The sequence below is a fragment of the Galeopterus variegatus genome, unplaced genomic scaffold, assembly GCF_000696425.1.
Source record: "Galeopterus variegatus unplaced genomic scaffold, G_variegatus-3.0.2 Scaffold4457, whole genome shotgun sequence".
NCBI classification, from domain to species: domain Eukaryota; kingdom Metazoa; phylum Chordata; class Mammalia; order Dermoptera; family Cynocephalidae; genus Galeopterus; species Galeopterus variegatus.
The window spans coordinates 38,682-60,097 of record NW_007730568.1 but is presented as its reverse complement, the minus strand read 5'-3'; the positions used below and the strand labels follow the sequence as shown (position 1 = coordinate 60,097).

General features: G+C 45.4%; 1 protein-coding gene across 1 annotated transcript in view; it reads left to right on the top strand.

The window, feature by feature from the left end:
* Window positions 1-21,416, top strand: part of LOC103603109 (acyl-coenzyme A oxidase-like protein) — a 175,874-nt gene that overhangs the window by 128,678 nt on the left and 25,780 nt on the right. Inside the window, exons 6-7 of the mRNA XM_008587582.1 lie at window positions 4,198-4,285; window positions 18,738-18,808. Coding sequence (XP_008585804.1) covers window positions 4,198-4,285; window positions 18,738-18,808 — 159 coding nt within the window. The remainder of the gene's footprint in view (window positions 1-4,197; window positions 4,286-18,737; window positions 18,809-21,416) is intronic.

The following is a 21,416-nucleotide window of genomic DNA, read 5'->3' as shown; positions in this document are numbered from 1 at the left end:
GGACCGGGACCGGCAACGGGATCGCAACCCTCGGTGTTGCGCCCGCACCTCGCTCAGTCAGTGAGCGGCCAGTCTGTATGCGGGATCCGAACCCTCGGCGGGAGCGCCCCCACGCTCCCAAGCAGTACACTGTAGCAGTGCGCCACCAGGCTGGCCCCTCACTGTAGTCTTAATTTACGTTTCTCAAATCTTTTTCATGTGTTTATATGCCATTTATAATTCTTTGGTGAAGAATGTTCAAATTTTTGCCCATTCATTAAACTGGATTTTGTTTTCTTACTACTGAGTTTTCAGATGTCTTTATAAATCCTGTAAAGAAGTCCTTTATTATATATTTGATTTACAAATATTTTCTCCTAATCCATTACCTGCCTTTTCATTTTCTTAACAGCGTATTTAAAATTTAATTTTGATAAAATTTAAGCTTTTTGTGCTTATTTCAAAATCTTTGCCTAATCCAAGGCCACTAACATTTTCTCCTATGTTTTCTTCTAGACGTTTTGTAGATTTAGCTCTCACGTTAAGGTCTATGATTCACTTTGAGTTAAATTTTGTATGTAATATGAAGTAAGGGTTGAAGCTCATTTATTTTTTTGTTTGTTTGGTTTTTGCATGTGGATGTTCAGTTGTTCCAGTGCCGTTTGTTGAAGAGACTGTATTTCCCCCATTCAGTTGCCTTGGCCCCTTGTAGAAAATCAGTTGACCATGCAAGTGTGGCTCTCTCTCTGGATCCTCTGACTGTTCCATTCATCTATATTTCTATTCTTATCCCAGCACCATATGTTGTGTTTACTATAGCTTTACAGTAAGTCTTAAAATCAGGTAGTATGAATCCTCCAAACTTATTTTTCCCCCAGAATTCTTTTACCTATTCTAGGTCCTCTGTATTTCCATACGAATTTCACAATTAGCTTATAGTTTTTTACTGAAAAAAAAGGAAGAAAAAAGAAAAAGTCTGCTGGGATTTTGATTGGCATTGTGTTGAATGTATAGGTCAATATGAGATGTAACATCTTAGCAATATCAAGTTGCCTGACCTGTGAACACAGTATATCTCTCCCTTTTCTTAGGTGTCTTTTTAAATTTCCTTCTGCAATGTTTTTTCAATTTCATGTTTAGCTTTAGCATGTATTTTATGAAACATATCCCTGAGTATTTCATATTTTTCATGCTATTGTAAATGACATTGTTTTTTGAGTTCCAGCTATTCATTGCTGGAATATAGAAATACAATTGATTTTTTNTTTTTTATCTTGTACCTTGTGACTTTGCTTAATTCACTTATTTTTGTAGTTTTATATATATTCCTTAGGATTTTCTACATAGACAATTAAGTCTTTTTGAATGAAGACAATTTTACTTATTTTTCTCTAATCTCTATCTTTTAATTCTTTCTTTCTTTCTTTTTTTTTTTTTTTTCTTGCCTTATGGCCCTGGCTAAAGCCTCCAGTACAGTGCTGAACAGAAGTAGTGATTAATGGACATCATCTTCTTGAACTTAGGGGGAGAGCATTCAGGCTTTTACTATTAAGTATGATATTAGTTGAGGTTTTTCTCTGTAAGAAGTATTTTTAAGCCTACATGAGGGTGCTTCAAAAAGTTCATGGACAAATAGAATTAAAAGATAATACTAACCTTTCCATGAACTTTTTCAAGTTCTCTCATATCTATTTGAGATTTTTTTAGAAAAGAAGAGGGATGAATGGGTATAGGTATCCACCATGGGCAAAGTGTTTCTTCATGTATTCAGCTCTGTGCTTTAACTATGAGATGATTTATTAGGAAATAAGCACATCTTTTCATTAAAGGCTTTAAGTGTGGGTTGTTATTTACATTAGATGTGACCATGTGTGAAAATACATCCCTTTGCCAGGGAACTAACTCATCCTCAGTCCATCAGGAGGCAGTGTAGCCTGTGGTTAGGCAGGTAGGCTCAGTCCTACTGGGTGCACAGTCTGAATCGAGCTCTGCAACCCCAGGCAAGTTACTAAACTTTTCTGTGTCACAGTTTTCCACCTGCAAAATGAAGATATCAATAAAACAAACCTCCAGGGCTTCTGAAGACTAAATAGCAAACACAGTCAAGTGCTAAAAACAGTGCCTGGTGTCTGGTGCATTTTAAGAAGACTTAGTTTGCATAAGGCTAATTTACACACAGGTTTTCAGCAGCAGTTTTACTGCCTAATGACCAACCGTATCATTTTAAAAATCCTTTCCCCTGAAACTCGTATTAAGGTTTTTTGAGGTGGTAGGGTTGATTTCTGTTGTTACACAATATTGTTTGTGCACTAAATACATTTTAAAATCTTGTGCATCACATAAGCAATTATAGGATTGTAATTGTGGGCAGCACACTCTGGAAGTTAACACCATCTCTACACTTGGAGGCCAAGCCAGAGTTTGACTTTCTGATCATTTCATCTTGACCACTTGATAGTAGGATGGAGTGTGGACCCCACCCTGCTTCTGGGTCAGCCCACCTGGGTGTGTGGACGACCATGCAGTGCCCAGTTGGTTTCAGCCTATTGTTTCCTACCAATAAACTCTAATTCAAGGGGACAGAGGCTTCTCAGCCAGCTGCTTTCCTGGGCATCTGCCCTAGTAAAGCTGCCTCTCTATCAACATGCTCCAAAACCTGAGTGCTCTCCTTCCTGCCTGGGGTGGGTTTGGAGGTGGAGGGGGGCCACTCACTGCAGGGATGAGGTTACACTGAGCCTGCTCCAGCAGTACCGTGATGTGAACATATAAGGAAAAGCACTTAGGAGCTGGCTGGTAGGCCTTCAAGGGGACTTTCCCTTAATTTGAACTTGCTTTTTCCTTTTCCCTCATACTTTTTGAGGGGTGTAGCCACAGCAGGCTTTGCAAAGGGTCCTCTGTAAAGTTTTCCCATCTGTGGTCCCTTCTTCAGGCAGGGTTCTACACTGTCTGGCCAATTATCTGTCCCTGGCTTTCTCTTAATCAGGCCAGTAAAAAACTTACTCTACACATTGAGATTTTAAAACATTAAGAAGTGCCTTTGATTCTATTTGGACACATCTGCACAGTGTTTTATTCTTCCTCTCTGCCTCCCATGCAATGGTGGGAGACAGTAGGTACATGCTTAGGATTTCCTGCCTTTATCCTCTACAGTCTGATGGGCAGCATTTCAGGTCCTCCTTCCAGAGCTCCTGGGAGTATTTGGCCAGTGCTTGTCCTCCCCTCTGCCGAGGATGTTCTGCATGCTGTTCCCAAAGAGTTGCATGCCTGTGCCTTGCCTTTTCAAGTTGTCATCGTGACACCAATGCAGAAAGGTGTTTATTCAGGGAGCGAGGAAGACACTACCCTCTCCCTCGACTATCATGAGAAGCCCTGGTTAGGTGTGGAACTCAGTGCACACATGACGTTGTCCTCTCCACTGTGCCCGTTGCCCCAGGCGATCATGCTAAATTATATATGGGTGGAAGCTTTCTGCAGCGCTGTTTTTCCACTGGAGCACAAAGCACTCTGTTACAGGAGGGATTTTACAGAAACTGCAGAGCTACAGGGAAGCAGGTTACTTTCCAAATGAGAGAGCTCATCACGGTGTGAATTTAAAATAAATGGGAAGCGGATACATGGAGTTCACCTTTCTATTTGAGTGTTATTTCCTTGAGCACACACACAAAAATTGCTAAAAGTTTAAATATCAAACCATTAGTTTTCTGAAACAAAGAAAGGCAAGAAGGAAAAGGCAGATGTGCCGAATTTAACTCCCTGGTCAGATAAGAATCTGCCTTTAGCCCACCTGAGTGACGGTGACAACGTGCTCTCTGAACTGGTGTCTTTCTCTTCTCTGTGTATTCTCTTCACTCTTATTGCACTCCAGTTAATTTCCTCACTTCTCTCCAAGCGAAAAATGAAACGCACGAACGAACGGAAAGACTCCCTCATTAGAGCGATGGAAAGACCATCTTCGACAAAGTAGACCCACATAGCTATTCGTCAGGTGAATGAACGACGTACTGTGGATCCAGTTTCTGTGTTAATTGCTCATATGTATCAAACACGGTGACGACCCCATGCTTTGGCGGTTCACGGAGGCCAACCTACGAAAGGCCTTGCACTATGCTCGTGCTTAATGTTGTATTGAAAATTTGGATTTTTGCTGTCTGTCTCACTACCAAGTTCAATTCTCTCAGAATCTCATCAGCAGTTATTTTTCTTTTGTCAATTTGACAGGTGATGGCCAAGAAGGAGGACTTTTTCAGTGCCTGGAACTCGTGTCTGCACCACGTTGCCTCCCTGTCTCTGGCCCACACTCACAGAGGTCAGTTGGCGCTTGCTGAATATTTGTGATTGAGTTGACTCAGGGGTCTGCAGGTCATCCAGGAACATGATGCCACAGAGAAAGGAGAGTTTTCATATCCATCTGAGCCCTCGTGGTGAATGCAGGGCCCCCAATAACTTACAGACTGAAAGCTTGTGGTAAATAAACTCCCAGCTTACTAGGAACACTGACCAAATGACACCCACAAAGCCCAGTGCCTAACCCATCATGACCAGCTCACTGGCCACCTGACAATTGCAAATGACACTAGATAGGAGCCAGTTGTTAAAATGCCGGCCCTCTGCCCAACAGTGACTGTCATTCCTAAATAGTCAAGTGGAAGGGTGTGTATGCAGATAAACTAAGGAGAATTTAATAGAGCCACTGTCTAAAGAATTTTAAGTACCAGAACTAACTACTTAAACCCAGTCCTTAAATTAGCAAGACATTGGTTCAGACTTTTAAAGCAGTGGTTCTCAACCAGAGGAGATTTTTGCCCTCTTGGGGATATTCGGCAATGTTTGGAGACATTTCTTGTTATCGCAATTGAGGGGGCAGTGCTACTGGTGGGTAGGGGGTGGAAGGCAGGGGTACTGCTAAATATCCCACAGTGCACAGGCCAATCCCCCACAACAAAGAATTATCCAGCCCAAAATGTCAGTAATGCTGATAGTGAGAAACCTGAATATTCATTTTGGCCTCAGAAGACCAAAATAACAAAGTAAAATGAAACACTGAAAACCAGGTAAGATCAATGGCCGATTATCAGTGAAATTATTGTTTAATGTCAAGAGTCATTGTTTTGTTCACCATCATGACTTTACTCCCTGGGGAAAAGTATTAAAAGAGGAAGGTCAGGCACTCGCAGAGCTTGTTTGCTGGCAGGGTTTTCCATCACACCAAGTCACTGCTGGCCCCAGGAGCTGGTCACCACTGCTGTGGGACCTGGTTCCTAGTGCATCTCGGGCACCATCTCATGAGCTGGAGGTGGGGGCCCTATGATGGGATCTGTTAAAAGTCAAGGCAGGTATTATGGCTAGAAACCCAGGATTGTCTACATCCAACCCAGCCCGCCAGCCTGCCCACCACCCTCCATCCCCAACCAGGCAGTTCCAAAAGAGCAAAGTGCCACATGATTCAGTGCCATGTGATTAAGAGCTGCAGGAATGCCCAGCATCCTCTCTAAGAGCTCTGCTGAGAGCTGGATTGGAATGAGTGGTTTGGGCTCAGACTGAGCCTGGCCTCTTCTCTAGTCCAGCTCTTGGGGACCTTGAGCCTGTGGGTGAGTCTCATGACACAGGGCTTGAGAGTGAGGGCTGGAACGAGCACGTGCTAAGAGCACAGGCTCCTCATGGGGATGGGAAGCAGGAGCTCCACAGGAGAATCACCTCCAGGGCTGGCCTTTTCCCACAGTGACCACACCCTGGAATGCCCACAACCATGGTACCCTCCCTGATTTTCACTGAGTTCTACCTTCTAATCCCTGGGGCGGTGAGGAGAGGAACCAGGAGGCTCAGGCACAGGGCGAAAGAAAGTTCCTTCCCCTATAGATCATTAAGGTACAGAATTGGGTTCCCTTGTTTGCAGATCCAGGAATTTTAATTTATTTTAACGCCCATAGTATATCAGACTCAGGGAAACTGACTCATCTTAATTGAACTCAGAAGTGACTGACATATCAGAATGCCAGTTTATTTATCACAAATCAAAATTTAACTGCCAAATCATCTGTACATGCCCTGTCTCTTCCATATAGAATTGCATTTTAACTAGGAGGTTGCAGCAGGTTGTACCATCTGGGCAGCTCATGCCCTCAGGCCTGGCTGGAAATCTGAGTGTCCACCGTGTCCTGGTGCTGAAGCCCACAGGGTGTCTACTTCCCTGCACTGTCTTGGTACGCTCAGCACCAACCTCCCTGCTTTAAGAAATTTATGTAAACCACCCCTCTTCTGTTGGTGGGTTATTTTTTTCAGACTTTTTGATCGGGCTGAGACTTATCTATGATAGGATACAGCAGTCAAGACACGTTTATTGAAGGCAAGTAATTCCCAGGCCTTCCTATCCACTGTGTGTGGACTTTTAGTGGCTTCACTCAAGGGGTGCTGTGGTCTGGGTGCCAGGACTCCTCCTTCTGGGCCCCTGTGTACTAACTGCAGATGTCGTCAGACTTTTTGATCGGGCTGAGACTTATCTATGATAGGATACAGCAGTCAAGACACTTTTATTGAAGGCAAGTAATTCCCAGGCCTTCCCATCCACTGTGTGTGGACTTTTAGTGGCTTCACTCAAGGGATGCTGTGGTCTGGGTGCCAGGACTCCTCCTTCTGGGCCCCTGTGTACTAACTGCAGATGTCGCCCATCCTGGGACATGAGGATGAAGCATATGGACTTCAGATGAAAAGCTAATTAATGTTCAGAGATGTGATTAAGAGAGAATGTGACTGAAAGGAGCCAGGAATTGCTGCTCAATTGCCTTTACCTTAGAAGGATGCCAGTTAAGCCTCCAGCTGGTCGGCCTGCTTGTGGAGAGCACAACTGAGCTGAGTATGAGGATTGAAAACGTGGGCTCCAGAGTCAGGCTGTCTGAGTTCAGATCCTGGCTTTATCTCTACCAGCTGTGTGACTGTGAGTGAGTTACTCAACCTCTCTGAGCCTCAGTTTCGTCCTCATTTACAAAATGTGGATACCGTGGTATTTACCTAATGGGGCTGTTGAAAAGATTAAATGAGATGATGTTCCAAAGCCCTTACCATAGCATCTGACCCATAGTGAGTGTTCGATAAAAAAAATTCATGACTGCTAATCGCTACTCCATGAAAACCTTAGTTCCCATAACCAAAGTAGAACGTTTAGACCCTTGTTCCTTAAGAGGGAGAAAAAGAAGGTTAAACAGGCTAAGTCTCAATGTGTGAGGTCGTATCAGGAGGAAATGGCAAGAATTGGATGCTGACCCAGCACAATAGAAATCCAGATCGATTCTGAACCTTTACAGTCAATAACCACAGTAGCAAAAGTGATTACTTGCAGGAAATTAGCCTCAGGTTCAATGTCAGATAAAGAGGATTTGGATGAATAATGTAACAGAAGAAAAATAATAAGAATTAGTTCAATGGCAGCATTTAGAAAGCCTGGGAATGTTTTGAAACAGAGAAATCCAGCTATAACGAGGAGGTCTGTACCAGTACAGAACAGGTCCTAGTGATGAGAGTGCTCCGAGCCTGCACTAGCCAGGACGGACTTAGTCAGGGCGTCACTCCGTTCAAACAGCACGCTACCCCTCTGCCAGAGGTCCCCAGGGGATGGGAGCAGAAGTAGAGGGAGCCCATCAGTCTTCGGTGACCGGGTCCTGATGTTGCCTTTGGAGACTTCTGAAGGAAGAGCACATGGGAAGAAAGAGGAGGATCGGTCTGTTAAAGCACAGACCTTAACGTCACCCCCGATGAAAATGAACTCAGAATCTAGCTGTTTTTATTAGGAACAAATGGAAAAAAGCCTTCTGGCATCAGTATCCGTTTGTCACCTGAAGACTAGGGAAAACCATGTTTGAAATAAAAATGTTAAGCAGTCTCTAGTGGTTTCTGTAGTAGGATGAAATCATGACAATGATAAATTGTTATTTTTCTGTGATACACATTTTTCTCTTGCCCTAGAAATAGCAGTTCTGAAGTTTGGTGCTGTCTGAACCCCCAAGGGTGTACCAATTCCTAAGCAAAAAAGGAGAAGCTAAGCACTTTTATTAAATAAATTACATCCCCCATTTTCCAGCTCTGTGCAGAATTGTCTCTTGCTTTTCTCCTTCTCAAAGCCTGTGAGTGGTTCTCATTATGCAGCAAGAAGCCCCTTTTTGGTTCTTAATAAAGTGACTAATAATTTAGAATGTTCACATTAAGAGCAGGTTGTAATTGTAATTAGAATATATAATAGCGTGGATTTCTGCCTATTGAGAATTAATTTCAGACTCTTCTCAAGGATGTTTTGTTTTGAAACAAGACTTTCTTTGTTAATAAAAACATGATCACATGCATTATTAAAGTATTATTCTTGTGTTTCATCCATTAGTGTTTGTTCCAATATTCTTCACGGGATCAGCAGTTTCCTCCCATGGTTAATGGAGCTATTCTTTATACAAACTACATTCACCTTGATTTAGTTTTAGCTTTGGCATTCATCTTCTAGGAAATTATGGGAATATACTTACCACCTCCTTGAATGTGTGCTGCATTACACAAGCTCAGAAAAATTAAATGCCTCAACTTCAACCAGGAGTCCTGTGTGAACCTGGGTACGTGTCGTCCCCTTACATTCAACTGCAGAAGTCACCCAAGACCCTGCGTCTTCTCGGCTCAAGGGCAAACCTGACCTGGGGTGGAACCAGCAGTCTCAAGTCAACACAGCTTATTCTTTGAATAATGGGTTTCTGCAATAGTTTGCTGGTACTGCTGGAGGAGGATGTCTGGTGGAGTGGGGAAGGAAGGGGAGAACCAGAGGTACCATGTCGTCCGTGACATCCCATGCACCTACTTTTCCCATTGGCACCCATCTGCAGGTGGGACAAGCTTTAGAGCAGTCTCTGTGTGGCCCCACACAGGTGGTGGGAGGGAAGGAGGGAGCCCTGGGTACTGCAGACCATGAGCCACTCTCTCTCTCTTTGTCTAGCACCAGTGAAATATATGGGCAGTGGAAACTGGTGAGGGGGTTTAGTGAGCCAGGAATGGGCAAATGCAGTTCACTGCCAGATCCCAGTAGAATCGTGAGGCCCCCATATTGGGGAATAGGAGGAATGTCGCAGTCACGCAGCTGAATCCCAGACCTATGAGCAGTTCCCATGAGCAAAAGATGCATCTGGGAGCAGGAGATCACCATTTCAGAGAGTGCACAATGGCCAGGAGCGGTCCTGGTGAATGTCTGCATGCTCTGCAGGAGTCGAGGGAGGCCAGAGACACAGGCACTGTAACGCCTGAAATCTGGGAAACGCAGGGGATGGCAAGATTTGGGGGGAACGAAAGCAAGAACTCGCCTTCTGACTGCACTTGCATGATGTTGCTTCGGGAGGCAGCGATCAAGGTGTTGGCCAACTGGATGTCTGAGGGAGGCAACTAGTAAGATGGAGACTGTTCTAAGTAGGAGCATGGGTTGCTTTGTGCCAACATCAAGGATGGCTCTTAAAAGAAAAAGAAGATGAAGAAGTTTGACTGAACTTGAAGCATCGCAGCAGTAATCCCTTGATAGAGCATGCAACTTTGCCAAATTGGATTTTAATTTCGTGTCTCATCAGCAAATAGACATGGGAGAAGAGGGTTAAAAACAGGGACTGCGCATACTGCACCTGCTCCTAGCCTTTCCTCACGGGGGGACATGGAAGAGAGGGAGTCTGTAGGGCAGAGCTCTTCTCTGACATCATGCAGTTGCACCTCTCAGTCATAATTCTGGGGTTACCCTCCGGAAGCCTCACCATCTCCCCACGGCCATGGAGGTGAACTTGAGGTTCGGGTCAGCTGGACACTAAGACCCCAAGAGCTGTTTTCTGAAGAAGTGCTGTCACGCTGCCCTGGCTAGAGGGCAGAGGCCCTGCGTGCCCTAATCACTCCAGAACTTGAGATCTTGTCACTGAAGAAAGCTGTCCTTAGAAACTCTGCTAACTCACTCTCCTTTGAAGGAGGTGACAATTTATGTGGTAGTTTTATCACAAATAACTTAAGGACTCTGTTGCATTGGGAAGAGGAGGGAGAAAGGAAAAAGCAAAGTCTAACTCCTGGATGATATTTATTTTGTGGAGAGCTGCTAAGAACAATTTAGCAGCTGTCCTTGACCCAGATGCTAATGAAATGTCACTTATCTGTTGGGCCTCAGTATATTGGCCGACTGTAGTGATCACAGCAGTCTCTGTCTGTTGAGTGTTTCCTCTGTGCCAAAGCCATGCTGAGTGCTTGGCTCTTGTAATTTATTTAATCTCCACAATAACCTCCCAAAGCCCATTGAGGAAACTGAGGCTCAGAGGGTGAACAGTCACCTGGGATCACACACAGAAATAAGTTGTGGCATTATGACTTTGCCCCCGGGGCTGGCTAACCCCAAAGCTTTGCTCAGACAGGCTTTTTAGACATCAGAGCCCCCAACCCCTATCCACCCCACCCCTTAAGGACTTTCCTTCCTACAGATGAATACCAGAGAATGGGAATTTTGAGTGTTTGGAGGTTTCCCTTCATGTATTTATTTAGCAGACTTTACTATATTAAAGTTGGTGTGCACTGCTTTTCACTACATTGCCTCTCAATAATGCTTCTTATTATTTTCTATCTCACAGGGTTTCTGTGAGGATTAAAAGAAAAGGAAAAAAACCCCAAAAAACAAAAGTGTGGAAGCCCCATGGCCATATCATAGTAAGGGGGTCTACCATTCAGGAAGTGCTCAGTGTATCAGACCTTATGCAAGACGTTATGGTTGGAGTGACTCTCAACACCCCCCCCCCCAAGGCAATGAGGAAGGAACCACTATCTTCCCAACTTCCATATGAGGAAACTGAGGCACAGAGAGGTTATAGAAGTTGCCCAAGGTCACACAGCTAGGAGGGGAAGAAGGAAGATTCAAATCCCAGCAAACTGCTGCTCTCCACCCACGTTGCAGGGCCCATAGTGCTTGTTGGACCCAAACCTGGTAGCTCAGTGTTGCTAAGGAGGCAAGGAAAATAAGCTCTTGCCATTTTTAAAATGTGTTTTTGCCCCTTTGTTTCCCAATGTGTGATTGGAATATTGTATCTTGCATGATGTACTGCAAAGATCTGGTCCACACTCCGTGCTGACTTTACATCTTCAAACACTTAAGTAGTTTCAAAATAAGGTTAGGTTAATGTCCAAGCTAATGGGCGCAAAAAGTAAAAAAGGAAACAGTCTGTACTGAGTATACACTGTGGGTTTTCCACTAGGAATAGGATTAAGAGTAAGATCTTCTATATTACAAATAAAAATATAAACATAGGAACCCTTGTCTTATCATAGAGACTCTAGGTACAATTTTATATTCAAAAAATATTATCCCATACCACATATTGTGGAGTTAAACACATTTGCAATAAATGTAAAATTAAATTTAGGCCTTAAAGGACAACATGTTCTAATCTCACAAAACATTTAGCAAATAACCTTTGAGTTCACATGAGCCACCCACACAAAAACCAAAATGAACTACAGAAAAAAACAGAAAAAGCAACTGTCTGTTGACAGCCAGATTTTCTTTCAGCTCTTTTTTTGAGTTTTTTGTCTATAAATAATTTGTATGTTTCAAATGTGATCATTTTCTTTAAAGGTGCCTCCTGGCGTGTTCTCACTTCAGTGTGTCTTGAAAACAGAATTAAATGTGTAAATCATGGAGTCTATTGAGTTTTGAGAGGGGAGATCTTTAAGATACATGCTTTTTAGATACCAAAAGTGTCAAAATGAAGCATTAGATGAAGTATTCTTTCTTTAGTGCATCTGTTTATCTTTTGTGAAATCTAGAGTTTGACAAATCACCAGAGATAAAAACATCATTTTTAACCTATCATAGATCCCAAATGCCAGGAGGAAAAATAGTGCTGTTTCTCTTCTTCATGAATTTACCTCACTTTTTGCTGTAACTTATGAGATTTTATTTGCAGAGAAAACATAATGCTCTACTGTCTTGAAACTGATGGCTTTTACTCAGAAACATGAGAACCAAAAAAGAAAAAAAGTATTATTCCTCTGAGATGTAATCATTTAACAAGTTTTGATATCTGCTTAAGTGGCACAGAATGTTAGATGGAAAAAACGATCTCAAGACAACTAAAAGCGAGGTTTCACCAGTGTTTCACCTTCATCTACTGACACTTAGAACCCCTCAGTTGGTATATAGAAGTGGATATTGAATATTTGATGGGAAGATTTTATTTAACGTCAGCGTAAATAGAGATTGTAAAGCTATCTCTTGTGATAATTTTTTTTTTTTTTTTTTTTGCCCCTGAAAATTACTCAGAAATTCTCTTTTATTGGCAGCCTGGAAAATAAAGGAACTCCCATAGATTCTATAATTACATAGAGCTGAAAATTCTTGTGTCCAAGAGTGCAGCAAAAAGGACTTGTAGTAGAGATGGCTCCTAACCAGTTTTTTTTACTGTGAATGGCAGAATTAAAATATGTGAATCAAATAAGTAAGTTAGTCAAGAAAACATAACATGGTAGAAAAAATAACTTTATAAAATGTTCAAAATAGTGGTTTCTCAGTATGTCACAGCTTCTCAGTGCAGTGAATATTAGTTCTTTGGCTTGTGCATATTTTATCATTCTTCAGTCTTGAGCAGTTTATGACAATTTAAATTTTATGCAAACCCTTTCCAGGCTGTGGGTATGAGATTGAGTTTTTCTGATAATTGCTGCAAAAAGATGTTTTAAGGAGATGCTCAGGTTCTGTCTAAGCACTAGAGATGCACAGGGCCAATGGCAGCTGTGAGCAGCTGACCCGTTTCTCTGTTCTTTCCTTTTGCAAAAAGCATGCATTGGTCCTAAGGAATGCAGTCAAGGTGTTACCTCAAACCATGGGACTAAACGGCAGGATGTCCTGGAGAAATCCAGATAGTGCATATCTCAAACTCCTATTGCTGCATGAAAAACAAGCATTTAAACTGTGGAGCTGCCCGCCAGAATCCAGGATCTCCTCAGCTGTCCTTCGGAAACAAGCCTGATGTGGCATACCCTTCCTTCACTCTCCGTTCACCCACCCTCATCCAACATTTGCAGAAAGTCTGCTGGGTGCCAGGCACTGTGTGAAGTTCTGGGGATAAAAGATCCAGTAAGAAGTGGATGCTACTCCCCAGGAGCATTAGTCAGAGCTGGGATGAGAGGGCAAACGTAGAAGAGAGGAAAGTTGGGTGAGGCATGCAGGGTGCCCACAACTCCCACAAAGCCCCAGGCAAGGCCAGCAGCAGTGGTGACCATGCCTTTTGAAGGACAGGGAAGATATACCTATATTACAAAGGTGGAAAGGGCACTGCACACAGAAGGAGTGAGCAGGGAGGCATGAACGATTTGGGAGAGTGCTTGGGGGTTGGCGTTGCTGGGGTGCAGAGCCCACGTGCAGGGAGGTGTCGGGGGCCCACGGGCCTGTGTGCCAGTCCAAAAGCTTTTCTTCTCAGCTTCTGCGTCCATGGGGAGTCTGGAGAAAGGCGGGACATGGCTGGGGCTTTAGGAAGGTTTCTCAGCTGTGGTGTGGAGGTGAATTGTAAGGAGGGAGGCCGGGCTGTGAGGATGTGAACTGAGCACAGCAGCAGGACTGCAGAGGAGGTGGCTCTGGAGGTGAAGGCGAAGGACGCTGTAGGGCTTCCAGAGCACAGTATGGCAGGGCTGGTTCTGGGCAGCAAGGCGGAGCCGAGAAGACTGGGTGTAGTTCAGGTGGGACTCAGGGAGCACGCGGGACTTGGGGCGTACAGGAGGAAACGCTGTGATGGGGTGTGGCAGAGAGCCTGCGGGGCACAGTGATATTCAAGTCCTGAGCGTGAGAGGTAAGTTCAATTGAGAGGTGAGGCCCATCTCTGCAAAGTGGAAAATCAGGTCGATGTCACGTCCCAGGCGATCACTCACAGCTGCCTGTCCTTTATCTTCCTGATTTAAGTGCTGGGCCCAAGTCCGCAGCTCTTCATTTTCCAAAATTGGTAAACTCCTGTTCCCCTGCTGGGATGGTGGTGGTGGGGTGCGGGGGTGACCTCCAGCTGAACGTTGTGGTTGCAGTCGTCTGCTCACGCAGGTGGGAGGGGATCTGCAGGTGGGATGGGGCAGTCCTGCGGGGAAGGCCCTCACTGGTAGGTGGTGACGACCCTGGGGAGAAGATAAGGTGACACTGGCCACCACCAATGGCCACTTCCGGCTTTCCATCCCTGCCCTCTCTGAGCTGGGCGCAGGCCCCAGGAGGAAGTCCTTGTCAGTGAGTGAGAGGGTGCCGCGCCCACCTGAGGGGGTCCAGATGAGCCGCGCCCTCATTTCTTCCTGAGTGAATGGCCACATTTGCTGACAGGACTCTGCCAGGGAAGTGGGTGACTACTGTGCTCCCGTGCGTGACTTTGTGCCTGTGCCAAAGCCACCGATGGCTCTCCTTGGCAACCAGCTTCATAGGAAAGAACCCTAAGAGGGTGGATGAGTGTCTTGGGTGTGCATGGCCCATGCACGAAGAGAGGGAAGCTGCTTCTCTCTGCAGCCCAGAGCACTGAGGCAGGGTTTGGTGCCTTCACACGCCCCCACCTCCTTGGCAACTGCCCACTTTTGGGCTGCATCAGCCAGTCCTGCACATCTCGCTGCTGTGGCTCAGACTAGAATCAAAGCTTCCAGGAGGTTAACAAAAGAGATTGCAGTGCTGTTCCCATCCTAGGGACCTGCCAAATGGTATTTTGCTGCACAGAGAAGTCCAGTCCTGGTGGATACATTCCCTCCCCTTCTTCCAGGTTTCAAAGGAGTGGAGGAAAACACTTGTTAGTTTATTTGCTTGCAACATTTTCAGTACCTTCTATTTGCAAGACTTTGGGCTCGGCTTAGCAGAACCGTCCAACACTTTTCAATCTAGCAGAAGGAATAAGATGTGAACACAGTGTCCTCACATGCATGGGACATGAGGAGCCCGTGAGAGACGCCGGGTGCTTGCTCACATCTCAGGACTGACAGATGGCTTCACAGGAGACCTGTCGGCACTGGGTCTTGGAGTGTGAATAGGGTCCCAAAGTTGGGATGTGGCAGTGCATCCCAGGGAGAGACCACAGTGGGGACAAAGGCAGAGGTGACAAAGTGAAGGCTTGTTCAGGGAATGACAAGGGCCTGTTTTATCAGAAGAGATGTGTTTGGGGAAGAGGCCGGGAAACAGTACTGAGAGATTGAGACTGGAAAAGCGGGCCAGTGTGGGCCGTGGGGTGTGCTCAGAGCTGCCTTACCGAGCGGAGCATGGCTTCTGCTGGGAGGCATGGGAACCTGGGAGGGGCTGAGCTGGAGGGCAACTCTCACACCCTCACACCAGGCTCCCTTGAGGGAAATTGTCCTGGCCTTGGGAGTCATGGTTCTTTAGGGGGGTAGAGGGAGAAAACAAGGGGGTAAGGCAGAGGGCAAAGATCTGCAGGAAGGGGTGGCAGTAGAGACTGGAAGGAGGGTTTGCATAGGGGAAGCAGTGGCCGCATCACCATCCTGGAGGGGGCTGTCCCTTGGAAAGTGCTGAGATCCCACTCAGGGTGGAAAGTGTGTTGAGAGTTATGGACGGAGGGTTTGTCCACCAGAGAAGAGGTGCCCACTGGCTCCCATGGGCTCCCAGATGTGGGGTTGGAGAAGGGGCCATGCTCAGCTGCTTTCTGAAATGGAGGGCATGAGCCAGCAGCCACGACAGGGCAGGCTGGGGAACGGGGCAGGCAGCCTCCCTCGCCCTGCGTAGAGGTCCCCCGAGGTCAGCACCACACCCTGCACCACATCTCAGCGCACCGGAGGCTGGATTCAACGTGGCTGCCAGTTGCCAAGAAATGAAAGGCCCCTGTGTATCTTCCGTGTTGATTCTGAAAACAAAGCTAGAGTTCGTCCTGCAAAACGAAGCCTTTTGTTTCTCTCTTTCAATGTGTTGTGAAGTAGAGGCGGGTGGGGGACTTCAGAAGCCTGAAGTGGCAGACAGTTCTGCAAAATGAGCTGTGAGAACCTGCCTTGACAAGTGTAGCGTCATTCATCCAGAGTCTTTGTCACACACTAAGGTCCGGTGAAGGGAAACTTGACTGTACTCAGACAGGTAGAACCCGGGCAGCCCAGTAAAGAACACTTAAGAGCAGTTGAAACAGGGAAGGCTGAATCCAGAAAATGCCTCTGTCTGGAGTCTTTTGGGGAGGACGGTGCCCAGGGCGCTGGGGTCTGCCAGCGCTGGCTCTGCCCGCTGTCTTATTCTCATTAGGCAGGCAGCGCCCTGAGTCAGCAGCGAAGCAGAGAGGAGATACCACAAATGCTTTCATTTTGAGTTTTTTCCTATTTAAAAGTCGAGGAGGAAGGAGGGAGAGGGGCATGAGACATCAGCTTGTCGTGGGGCTTCTCCCCAACCCATCAGTAAATGAGGTCACCAGGGAAGGTGGCTGCGCACAGCTGGTGGACAAGAGCTACTGGCCACGAAACTCCCTTCCTGTCCCCATCTGGGATGTGGTGGGACCAGAGTAGGGTGAGGTGAGAGATAATCCCGCTGTTGGCGCAAGAGCATCCATCACACTAACATCTAAGGTGAGGGGACAAGAGCCAAGAAATGGGTGCCTCTGTTTGGCTGTTTGGCCTCATTCTCAAGGCTGGCTTTTGCTGTCTGTGGTGTCACTCATATGTGGGAGCTAAAAATGTCAAGCTCATAGAAGTAAAGAGTATCATGTTGGTTACTAGAGCCTGGAAAGGGGGCCCGGGAGTGTGAGAGGTTGGTTAAGGGGTACAAACTTACAGCTAGACAGGAAGAATAAATTCTAGTGTTTTATAGCACTATAAGGTGACTATAATTAAGAAAAACATGTATATTTTTAAATAGCTAGAAGAGAAGATTTTGAATGTTCCCAACACAAAGAAATGATAAATGTTTGAGGTGATGGATGTGCTCATTAACCTGATTTGATCATTACACATTGTATATATACACACAATATCTATATATATATGTGTGTAATAAAAAACAATACTGTCACACCAAATCAAGTCATAATAAAAGTCCAAAACATCGCTGATGACAGGGTTGCAGGGAGGGGCTTTGTCTCCAGGGTCTTTCATGGGCTGGTGTGCTCTGAACAGGTGAGGGCAAACACGTGTATGAACTCAACAGAGTTCGGACTCTTACTTCGTTCTACAAGTTTCTGTTGAGTCTGCTTATGGGAAAGTTAACTCAAAAACAATTGACGATTTTTATGTAATTAATATATAATTAATTAAACTGTGAAATTTAAAAAATTTAGGTAATTAATATAGTATTAATACTTATGTAATTAATATTGGCTTCAGCCAGCTGAGGACTGGATGGGCATTATATATTGGCAGGAGCATGTAACGCCAGCAACACCCGTCCCTCTATTGATCCTGAGCACGTTTTTACTTGATAAGAGCAAAAATTTAGACTTGGAAGAAACAGTGAGCACAAGATACAACCAATAACAGTTAAGACTGCATAGAGTAATTTAGTCATAGATGAAAACGGTCTAAAGATTTGTACTTTATAGGTAATATAGAAAACTATAAGAAACACCTAAAAAATGAAAATTATCCAGACAATGCTTTCTTGATGAAATTCATCATTGCTGATATAATTCTCTTTAAATATCTGTATTTTTAAACATGACATCCAGACATCCTTGGGGTCAAAACAGTGGACTCGGGCTTGTCCTAAGGCTGGGCTTAGGTCTGCTCACCCTGTGGGGTCTGTGGGGGTGGGGATGGAACCGGGGGGTGGCATGGCTTTGGGGCTGGATGGGCAGGCCTGTGGTGCTCATGTGGGGGGGGACCTGAGCTCTGCTCAAAGGCGGGGGGCAGGTCTGTTCCCAGCAGGCAGCAGTGAGGGGTTACGGCAGGTAATGAATGAGTGAACGCAGCTTTGAGCGTAGTCAAAAAGGCTAATCTAGACAGAATGACTTAGTAAAAGCCTTAATAGCTGTCAAATAAGTGGATTTCAATCTGAGGGGGCAGGGAATCACGAGAGCATTTTCAAAAGTGAAACGTTGTAGTCAAAATAGCATGCAGGGAAGGCAGTCTGTGGCTTGGTGCTTATATGGACCAAAAATAAAAACTGGTGCTCACGTGGGTGGTGAGAGCTTTGATGGGCGCTTGTCCACAGATCTAGAGAGGGGAGTGAAGTCGTGTAAACGATCTAGTTTAACATTCCTAGAGCTTCCACGGCCAATTTAAACGGACTGTTAAAACATGTTTTTAATAAACCTTCTTGAGTTTCTCTCCACCATTGTTGGAGAAGGTTGGCTGGGGAAAGAGATGCCTTGATATGTTTTGGGGAGCTTGTGGTGTTTGCTTGAATCAACACTTGGGGCCATATCATGTTCCCACCAAGAGAAGAGTTAAAGCCGTGGAAGTCATGATGCAAGACTGAGACACAGCATTTAGCACTGCCAGACTTACAAAGGCAGGTGGAGTCCTCTAGATGGAGGTCACAGAAACAGGGATACAATGTGGTCTTTGGGGGACAGGATGGCCCACATGCTGGCTGAACCCAGGACCTCCCTGCAGTTTATCATGGAGCTTTGCAATGGCAATGGCTTTGTGTTCTGATGTAATGATCCAGCTGACCGGGTGGAGAAGTGACTGTGTGCAGGCCCTGATCCACACAGGGGACAGGTGGGGAGCTCTGCTATGTCACCAAGGAAGGATTAGCAGCATGGCATTTATATCTGTTATAACCACAATGTTCTCCTCCATATCAGAAATGCTCAGAGTCTGAAGCACCATTTCCATGTCTTCTCTTCCAGTCACGTTAGAGCAGTTCTCCCTGGCCGTGAAGACATGTCCTGACCATGAGGACCAGGCTTTGTTAATGAAGGTAGGTTATCAGATAAAGTACTTATTTCTTTAAAGGCTTGTGGCATTTTTATTGCCATGAGGAGAGTTTCATTTTTACAAGCAGTAGTAAATTTATCATCTCTGAATTTTGTGCTCCGCAGGGATAAACTTGTCACCGGCGGGTAGGAGGGTTGCTGGTTAATGAGCACAACCGCCGTCCGTGGAGTATAGAAGTGACAGGAAAGTGGGTGTCAACTACTAGTGGGGAATCTATTTAATTCTCCAGAGGGCTCAGTTAGTTCTATTTAAACTTATCTGACAGAGTCTTGATATTTTAGCAGATTTATGAGGTTTCGCCAAATTCCATGCCTCTCTCTATACTTTTTAAATTAAGACAGAGGATTCCATACATTCCGAGTCTGCCACATTGTCCCTTTTATCACCATAGGGAATGCTGCACAAATTAGACTGTTCATATTAACCACTGGAATGGGCATCCTATGTCATAGATTCCTTGCCCTTGAGTGGCAGATCAACTTTTTTTTGTCTCGGTAACAATTGCTTTATTTCCTTCCAAATAACATGAGCAGAGGTTGGTATAAGCTACATTTGGGTTGCACTTCTAGGTGAGCCAAAAGTGTAGAAAAACCTGCCAAAGAGCTGCATGAATATAATTAAAACTTTGTTTCTCAAGGAAGACAGCAGTAGATGCCAGCAGATCACAGAAGCATCCACACGCACACTTCTCCCTGATGACTAAGACTTGTGCTTTCACCTAGAAACTGTACTTAGACTGACCTTGGGGCACATGCCTTTCCATGATGTCATTTCCATCCTGTACCGTCAGGAAACCGCGTGGACCAGGAATTGCATTTCTTTACCTAAACACCAGTTGCTTTGCCAGGTGTTCTCTGACTTTAGAAATGGGTGGAAAAAATAGGGCATCACTCTAAGGGATTTTCAACTCATTTGCCTAAGATGTGATATTTTTGGTCTGTCTTTTTTAAAAAAATATTTCAGTGATGTAAGCTTCATCATGAAGAAGTGCGGCTGCTACCAAATGTTGGGTTCGTCTGGGAGACCTGATTCACCAGAATCCTGGGTATATAACACACCGACTTGGAAGTGCATCAGTTCAGGCACATGAGCTCTTCTTGGTACTTCGAGGTTTATCACACTTAGCTCTTCCTTTCCTGCCCTGAGGTCCATTCCCCAAGGACCTTTCCTTCTTCCCAGGTGCAGGCTGGCTTTCTGTGACCTTGGAGCAGCTCTTGAGCCCCAGGCACTCACCTCTGTACCCCACTCACTGTTCAAGGTAACAAGGAGGATGCAGGGCCCTTTTTCCCCTCTCCCCAGTATTTTCTCCTACCATGGTCTCCTTCCTTCTCTCTTGTTGTCCCTCCTCCTGTCCCTCTATCCCCCATCTTCAGGCGGCAAAACTCCTGTGCCCTGCCTGGAACTACTGGTGGGCCCAGCAAGAGGTGACGTGGGCATCTCAGAGGCAGTGTGGGCTGACAGAGCAGAGCACGGAGCTGGCATCAGGAGGCCACACTTCCTGCTTCTAGCTGTGCTCGTGTCTGTGCTATTTGGGACGCTGCCACTCCTCTCTTGAGTTTCCTTGTGTCTAAAGCAAGAGGGTGGAAAGAGATGCTACCCAAAGCCCCCTCCTCCTCTCAGAGCTTCACTAACTCTCATACTGTCCCGGGCCGGCTTCTCTAGCACATCGGTTAGAAACTAACAGTTTGGGGTTGGGAGATGAAGGTTGAGATGTTCTCAGGTGTCCTAGAATATGCACGATCTCCTGTGACATTTGGTAGTTCTGTCTTCCCTGTTGGTTTCTGCAGCCCGTGTGACCACGGCAACTGAGGATGATGTCTGTGTGTGTTTTCTAGATATTTGCAGATATTTGAACAGGCATCATCAAAGAAGTTTCACTGAACAGCACACGTGCTCAGTTCATGTATACCGAAACTGTTTCATGATTTTTTTTTCAGGAGATTGAGGTTTATTTAATGTCACATATCGAGGGCACCATGTGGGTGTGACAGTGGTATGCGGGATTTTTGTATGTCTTCTGTGAGAGAACTCACTCAAGGTGGCCGTGGATACTTGCCTACGGTCAGCATGCAGTTTGCTCGGGTGAGCTACTCACTTTGCAAATTATCTGCAATAAATTGAAAAATTTAACTCAACCTCTTGAAAGTTTGTTGGAGGCAAAAAACCAACCAACCAAACAAACAACAACAACAACAAAAAAAACACAGACCTAAGCCAAATATGATATTTTTTAAAATTATATTTGTATGCACACTGTTGCATCCATCCCTACGTTGTCAGAGTAATTGAGACCCGAGGACAAATACTGTGTTCTAATCTGTGAGGATGCTCTCTGCACGGAATGCACAGCCACGCAGATGGTTGAGCCAAGATCAGATACCCCTGGGAAAACAGCAACAGTGAGACTTTGGAGATGGCAGAGTCCAGGAAGAGCAGGGGAGAGAGGAGAAGCGACACGCTGCCATCCCACAGCTAGTTAGAAGCAGTGGGACTGGGACTAGAGAGCCAGGGTCTCCTGACCCTTGGGCCAGGCCTCTTCCTGTGGCATCAAGGAATGAGCAGATTCACAGAAAAACTCCACTACCCTGTCC